Source organism: Malus domestica, chromosome 05 (assembly GCF_042453785.1).
Source record: "Malus domestica chromosome 05, GDT2T_hap1".
NCBI classification, from domain to species: Eukaryota; Viridiplantae; Streptophyta; class Magnoliopsida; order Rosales; family Rosaceae; genus Malus; species Malus domestica.
The window spans coordinates 17,420,372-17,428,818 of NC_091665.1; the positions used below are offsets into that span (position 1 = coordinate 17,420,372).

Here is an 8,447-nt window from a genome sequence, read left to right on the forward strand (position 1 = left end):
TGGGATGCTTTAATTATATTTGCGGCCACAGATAGTATTATGGTTGACTGGAATTATTGATTTACCATTATATGATCATAATTATATTATATGCTCATCGTCTGCTACACTGGTGTTTGTACTCGCCCAGGCCAAGGCTAGGCTTCACTTGTATGTTCACATCGCACCGTATGCTCACTTTGGATCCATTGTAGGTGCCAGTCCTATACTAAATTGCTATAGGTAATTAGGACTCGTATGCGACGCCAGTCTTCACATGATTGTAGTACTAGAGCGTATATCATTATTACACTTAATCCTGTTCATGTTAGAACATCTCTGCATGAACTCGTGTGTCAGCATATGTTGATGAGCACTCGATATATTATGTTTGTTTATGCGAAATTATGTGATTACCAGATGATAAATATTTATTTACAAAATATTGTGACGTATTAAATTCTTGAGATATTATAGGTTACGGTAAGTATTTTCATACTATACGTAGTATGTGTATTTTGAAAATTATACTTGTTTTACGGCGAGGGGTTATTATGTTTTCGAAAAGATTTTTATAAAGCTTTGTTTTTAGGCCCACTCATCATTGTTTTTGGCCCCTTCAGGTTTTAGTAGCTGAGCTTTCGTGTTGACGAGGATTCTTGGCAAACTTTGGTATAGGTTATTACCTTCAACGGTATAATTCTTATCCTACCTTTACTGTACTTTACTTATGCTCTGACATCACGTGTGAATTGGGTTCACTCCTACTTACATGTGCACTCTTACATTTAGGTACTTTTAGGTTTAAATTTATTCACATATTCCACCTCACTACACTTTATGGCTTCGTCACCTTCTGTGTGTCAGCCAACACAGCTCGATTCGGATCCAGGTGGACATTTTGGGTCGGGTTGTGTCATTTGACATGATGGTGGAATGGTGTTGGAAAGCATGTGATGTAATTTGGAAATTTATATTGGTATATGGTTGTTATGTGATTTGGAAATTTATGTTTTATGCTAGGAAATACTATGAGGAATGTCAGAGATTAACAGAAGATAAACTACGAATGGCTTGATCAGATCTTAGGATATGAAGACAGTCTAACACAGAGGTTAGATGCAGTATGAGATAAGGAAAAATTACTACATTGCTAAACCGTCGACTTGTTTTGGTCATGTCTCGAAGGTGGGGCATGATAGATGAATAGTTGCTCAGTGACGTCACGTATCGATACTGGACGTATCTCAAGATTGGGGCGTGACATATTTTCTTGTAGATATTTAGATAAACTAATATTTTTTCAATGTAATATATTATGATACAATTTATGTTCTTCATTTAGGTACACTAGTTCATTTAATATATTTCGGTATACGCATTAATACAGATATTTAGCTAGGTACATTATTCTTTATAATACATTTTGGTACATACATTTAGGTATTGAAGTTTAGGTGCATTAATTCGATATATTACATTCTGTGACATATCTTTCAGTACAAACATTTGGTACATACATTTTGGTACATCCAATTGGGTACAAAATTTTTTGTACAAAGAAGTCAATTTAATACATTTCAATATAGTCATTTATATACACTTATGTATTTACATATTTTTCTTATGTGTCACTAATTTTTTTTTATTGTCTTCTATTAATAAAATCAATTTTTTTTTTGTGTGGAGACATTAAATAAATATACCCATTAAATAAAAAAATAGAATATAAATTTAATAAACGTACACTATAAAGAATAAAAAAAACATGTAATCTGACACCTTTTATAAAAAAAAAAAAAAAAGCCAATCGTTTTTAAGGACTAATGTTCACAGAGCCCCTTAAAATTATGAGTATGAAGACGGAAATGATAACGGCATACCCATCACTGTTGTAACTCATTGTCATTCCTAAGTTTTATTGGCTTTAAAAAGAACTATTACCCCCTTATCCTCTTAATTGGTAAAGATACCTTGACTTTATACATATAGTCAGGATACTTTTTTTAGGAGAATTATATGCATGGCTCCTTCTTTTAGAAATTAGAATTTTCACATTTTTGTCCATTATACATAGTTTAATATGCATATATACATTTTTGTTTTTATAATATAATAAGTTATTTTAGTATATGTGTCAAACTAGAATTTACAATTATAAAATATATCATCAAGATAGTATAGTGCTACTTTTTAATGGAACATTATTATTCATTTTTTTTTCTCTGTAATTTAAAATGTTATTTCTTTTTTTGTTTTGTTTCTATTAGTAATACAATTTAGTCATATTTCTCTTTGTTTGTAAATGAGAGGTCTTAGGTTTGATTCTTAGTAAAAACAAATTTGAAACATATTATTACTAGCCTATTTTGAGACTTAATCCACTTTTTTATCTCTTAGTGTAAATAATATCGTTTGTTAAAAAAAAGTGTTATATTTTTTAAGAAAAACCAATGAAAATGACTTGAAAACTTTGAGTTTTAACTATAAAGACAAAATAAAGGGTAAAATGAATAGTACCAGGATTATTTTTTTAGTGTAAAAATGTTTTGTCGTTAAAGTAAACAGTATTGAGAGCTTTTCGTTAATTTTTTATTATTTTTTATTAAAAAAATAATAATAAAAGACAAAGGAGGTTCAAAAGTGGAAGAGAGGAGGGGGTGGTCACCTACCGCCACGCCTAAATGCCAAGTTCATCCCAATCGCACCAACTTATTTTTCGTGTTGGAATGATAGTGGTGCCCTTTTTTAAAAAGAAGGTGGTGATGCATGATCATGTCCGATTTCTGTTTGACTCTTCATAATGAGTCATTTTTTACACATATAAATTACAGTTTGGCAAATAAAAATATATGGTTAAAATTACGATAAGAAAAATTTATCATGCTTCAAATAAAAATTTGTCTAAATAAACAATAACTTTTTATGTGTAAGAAATCAAGTATTTTTCTTTATGAAATTAAATACACACTCTTTTTTTTAGTACATTTTTACTAAGAGGGAATGAGGAGTTCGGTTAAGCCACACAATAGTCAACCTAATTTGGTATCAAGTTTGTCATCAACGAGATTCAAACCTAAGACATCTCACTCTTAAAACACATAATATCATACTATAGACTTCACATCGTACAGTTTTTCCTTTACGTTTAAGTGAAGAAAAAGCACAAAAAGTACTTGATGATATTGGTAAAGAAATTCAAGAAAAATCTTAGTGAATGTAGGAAGATACATGATGATATTGGCAAAATTTTAGCCGAAATTCCACCAATAGAAGGGAAAATAACGATGACGTGATAATTACAAATAATGCTGTCACCAAAACCCAACCACAACACCATAAGTCCTACAACATCGATGATGGACAAGGATCTTTTTTGTGGGAATCAAAGAATTAATTAATCGTGTTCGTTCATTATATATCGTGTGGTCAGCTTTCGTTAGTTACTATTTATATTTAATTTAAAATTTAAAATAATTTATAACCGTATGATGTACTATGAACGAACATGATTGATTGATCTTCTGAATCCCTATAAAGAGGATCCGGATAGGATCCTATTCCATCGATGATGATACCGTTTACCAGATCAGTGGGCCCCATTTAACTCGCACATATTCTGAGGGCCTAATCACCCACCAACCCCGGACCGGTTTCTGGTGGAAGGTCTAACCAACCATCCGGTTCAAACCGGAGACTCGATTCCATATATACCTTCTTCTTTCCTCTTTCAAGTCAGGTTCATCTTCCTGTGTGTAACCTTTCAGGCATATAAGAGAAGAAAATCTGGTGCAATCCAAAGCAAAGTAAAAGAAGAGAAGAAAAAGAAAAAACACAGAGCAGCAATGGCAGGCAATGGAGAGGAGCAACAAACTCAGGCAGGGAGGCACCAAGAGGTTGGCCACAAGAGCCTTCTCCAAAGTGATGCTCTTTACCAGGTATATATTTTCATAATCTCGAACGCGATGTTTTGTTTCAAGCGATATTCTAGTATATTGCGATGAGAAAATTTAAACTTGGGTGTCGAGGGCATGCTGTCCTTGTCAACTTGGCTACGTCGAGATTTGCAAAATTTGGAAGGTGATTAAGGTTTATGATGAAGCTCATGTTTTGGTTTTTGGGTTTTGATTTTTGTGCAGTATATATTGGAGACAAGTGTGTACCCAAGGGAGCCTGAATCCATGAAGGAGCTCAGAGAAGTGACTGCAAAGCATCCATGGTTTGGGAATTTTGGTTTAATTTTCATCAATTAAACCTAATTAACTAAATTCAGATTTTTTTAGGAGATTAATTTTCAGATATTATTTTCTTAATTTTTTGTTTATAATTTGATTTTTTAATGGAAAATAAATAGGAACATCATGACCACATCAGCTGATGAAGGGCAATTCTTGAACATGCTTCTCAAGTTGATCAATGCCAAAAACACCATGGAAATTGGAGTTTACACCGGCTACTCCCTCCTGGCCACCGCCCTTGCTATTCCTGATGATGGAAAGGTATATTTTCAAAGCCTCACCTTCAATAAAAAATACCCAAAAATGTTTATAAAAAATTTGGATATAATGGTTTTTGTTTATTGATTTGGGATCACAGATCTTGGCCATGGACATAAACAAGGAAAACTATGAATTGGGTCTTCCGATCATCGAAAAGGCCGGTGTTGCCCACAAGATCGACTTCAGAGAAGGCCCTGCCCTCCCGGTGCTCGACCTATTGGTCGAAGATGTAAATACTTAATTCTCAAAAATTGTTCAGCAGCGGTCTTACATGTTATGTCGTTTTTTTTTACAGAAGCATGTTTATATTGTTAGAATTAAAATACTTTGTTTTGACGAGACAATGTACATCGTACATATAGCCTCGATCATATTCTTGGGGACTCACAATTAATGTGCTATCGCAGAAGAAGAATCATGGGTCATTCGATTTCATCTTCGTGGATGCTGACAAAGACAACTACATCAACTACCACAAGAGGCTGATTGATTTGGTGAAGGTTGGGGGTTTGATCGGCTACGACAACACCCTATGGAATGGCTCTGTGGTCGCACCCCCTGATGCCCCACTGCGCAAGTACGTCAGGTACTACAGGGACTTCGTCCTCGAGCTCAACAAGGCACTTGCTGCTGATCCTAGGATCGAGATCTGCATGCTTCCCGTCGGTGATGGCATCACTCTCTGCCGTCGAATCAAATGAATCACCAGCCCTAATTGGCCTTCCAATCATGTATGATGAAGAAAAAATGTGTTTCTTTTTATCATTTTTATTAATTTACTTTGTATTTGTATTTGGATGGATCATTGTCAACGTTCATGTCGAAGAATTATTATAAGGCAAAAAGAAAAAAAATATTATAAGGCAAAATCGCTTGTTAAAATTTATTGCCATGCATAATTATATATTACATCAAATTTCTTTCTGGGATAAATTGCTTTTGAAGTAAACATACAAACACAAAAGATGGTTGGTGAAGAATGACCAAAACAAGTAAAAAAATTAAGTTGTCTGGACACATATAAAACACAAATTTAATTTGTTCACTTCAATCACTTAATATTATGGTCTAGTGATATTTCTCTTCATTTGTAAGTAAGGGGTTTTAGGTTCAATTCTCACTAAATACGAATTTGAAGCACATTAATATGACTGGCCCATTATGAGCTATGACCCACTCTCCCATTCCTTAAATGTAGATAATATCATTTGTTTAAAAAAAAAAATATTCACGTCAAGATTTTGAGTATATATCTAAAACTAAAGATCAATTGATATGGTAAGCAAAATGTGATTGAAGAAAGTTTTGAATTCAAATTTGGTACAATGTAGGTGGGTATACATACTTTTACAAAAATGAAAAAGATAATTGAAGAGATTAACTGCTACATGCTAGAGAGGGCTGTAAGAAAATGACACATTTTGTCATCTCCTTTTCTATTTGTCCATATCCATTTGGTGCTATATATTTGTTGAAAGTTGCAGGAACTGTAAATTAAATAAAATGAATAAAAAAAAATGACAGCCACTCGACGCGTCTTAATAATTCTTCTAGTTTAACAATGTCAGAATCTGGCATTCCCTAAAATTTGATAATGATAATGCTAATGATTTTTAATCAATTAATTTGATGTTAACAAAGTGGTGAAGATACCCAACGTTACTTCCTCGAAGATGGTTGGAGTAGCAGCAGCTAGAGATGGTGTCTCTTTGGCCTTGGAACAAAACTAGCGGCACACATCATCCTGAGCTTGTGCTCAGGAGAGGATCCAATTCCACAAAAACTAGCTTTCGACACTTTGTTGATTCTAAAGTCTACCATGTATGTAAATCCGCCAATGTAGCAGTTCATCGAATGGTCCAATTGGCCTTATTTTTTTTCAGTTGTTGGTTTGAGGAGAGTCTTGATTTATTTCAGAATGTTCTTTTTGAGAACGGTATGTTTTTTTAATAATCAATAAAGATTCTTTCGTGTTTTTATTTTTATTTATTTTTATTATAGATGGGAGTGGTCAAGAATGGTCATCTAATATTGGTAGAATAATATTCATGGCGGGGCCCCATCCACTAAGTCACCAACTCACCAACCATTTTTCACTTTTTTTTACTTTTAAGTTCTCTATAATTCCTTTAAGTTGAGACTTGGTTGGTGAACCACTTTAATCTAATTTATGTTTATGTTAGAATAAAAAGTCAATAGTATAAGAGGCACCGATATTTTTCATCAAGTTTATTCACCGAAAATTCCAAATTAATGTTGTTGTACACATGGTTAGAGGCTTATTTGTTGGAAATAACTCGAAGTGGATTTAGATTTGAATAAATAACAAGCTAGCATACTATTTAATATGAATCGAAAACTTAGTGAAAAAAATTAATGTCTATAGTATTACTCTAATTATATATGTCAATAGTGTTACTGATTACGCTTGTTGGATCACCATTGCAGAGATGGAAATCTTGGCTCTAAGCTCCACCAGAAAACCCTAAACAGAAATCCCTCAATCAAAAGCTTGTCCTTGTTTTTTGGTGCGTATCTTTAGAGCATCTTCAATGAGATATGTTGGTTAACCAAAAAACTCATCAATTGGCTGGAAAATATAAATAGATCTTTCTAAAGTAATACTCTATAAATGATTAACATTCTTAAAATCATAATTTTTTTTTATTCCAGTCCCAACTTTGGACTAGTTATGTATAAAAATAAAATCCATATTGTAACAAGTTATAATTTTTCTTTGTCCCATCTAAAAGAAACACACCTTCATATAATTATAATTTTGCTGCTTACAGGTTTGATGCTTTCTTTTTGCACAATTCAACACGAATATTTTCAGATAGTTAATTTTTCATATTGATCTTGGGTGGCAAGGCTGATTTGATGAAGGAAATATGAAAGGTATTCAACCCACTTTATATGTAGAACGGGGCTTTGGCCATCAAGCAACAAGGTCTTGGAGTACAAGTAAAGAAAGAATATATGTGCGAGAAATGAAATACTTGATGCCTAAGGAATTCTATTTTGGAAATGCAACACTTATTAAGGATAAATACATCAAAAAATAATATTTTTTAGCTACACCTCTGTTAAGTAATAACCTCCCTAAATGTGAAGACCCAACCCTAACTTTGTTGTAAATTCTTTCCTGAATTTGTAAATTAACAAAAATGCCTCTGTTGGGCTAAGTTGAATCCTACGTCGACTTTTGAGCTCATTTCATATTTTGTTTCATTTCTTTCCATATTCTTGTAGTACTCGTTACTACGAACGCGTCAGCGTAAGCAGGACATAATTTAGAGCTAAAATGAAGATTTTACAAGTACGGAACATTAGAGGCAAAATAATAATTTTCCTCATGGGACTGTTTTGGAAAATATTTATTTTCTATTTAGGAAAATATCCCGTTGTCATTTTGTTAGGGTGTACTTGTATTTAAACAAACATTTTCCTTTCAAGAAATCATCCCATGACAAACACAATCTCTCTCTTCCCTGACTTTCTCTCTTTCTCTCTCTCGTTTTTTTTTCCCGAACCTCATAAGTCAACACCACCAAATTGTTTGACAAACTGAGCCACACGACTGTTGGATTTTTAGATCGTCGGGCCCACCCCACTCCAACGACACCGATACTATCCCCAACTTCACCACCTGCCCAATCCGTCAGGTGTGGGGTTTTACCATAAAAGGCTTCGGTATTAGTTAGAGTAGGGTAATACTATTTAAACCCATTGGGTTTCCTTTTACCCCACAGATGTGAGACATTTAACACTCCCCCTCACGTGTAATCTCATTTAGTGGTTCACACGTGAAGATCCACATCGGTAATTGAAACTATAAGGTTGGCTCACGTTAGGCCCACTTGTTTTCAATGGAACTCAGCGATCGTCTCTATATTAAGAGTTCAAACTTGTTTCCTTATGGGTGACAAGCTCGTTGGCATGCACACAAGCTCATTGGCTTGCACGAGC

General features: G+C 33.7%; 1 protein-coding gene across 1 annotated transcript; it reads left to right on the forward strand.

Annotated features, from left to right (window-relative positions):
- Positions 1-3,629: 3,629 nt before the first annotated feature.
- LOC103448267 (caffeoyl-CoA O-methyltransferase) lies at positions 3,630-5,347 on the forward strand. The gene is made up of 5 exons (XM_008387517.4): positions 3,630-3,917; positions 4,119-4,198; positions 4,334-4,478; positions 4,576-4,707; positions 4,886-5,347. The coding sequence occupies exons 1-5, from the start codon at positions 3,825-3,827 to the stop codon at positions 5,177-5,179; spliced, it is 744 nt and encodes a 247-aa protein (XP_008385739.1). The 5' UTR covers positions 3,630-3,824; the 3' UTR covers positions 5,180-5,347.
- The last annotated feature ends 3,100 nt before the right edge of the window (positions 5,348-8,447 follow it).

Bases quoted from the DNA above. Each gene is read 5' to 3' on its own strand.
- LOC103448267 (XM_008387517.4), top strand. From the start codon at position 3,825: ATGGCAGGCAATGGAGAGGAGCAACAAACTCAGGCAGGGAGGCACCAA. The intron at 3,918-4,118 runs GTATATATTTTC...ATTTTTGTGCAG, and splicing joins AAAGTGATGCTCTTTACCAG to TATATATTGGAGACAAGTGT. The intron at 4,708-4,885 runs GTAAATACTTAA...GTGCTATCGCAG, and splicing joins TCGACCTATTGGTCGAAGAT to AAGAAGAATCATGGGTCATT.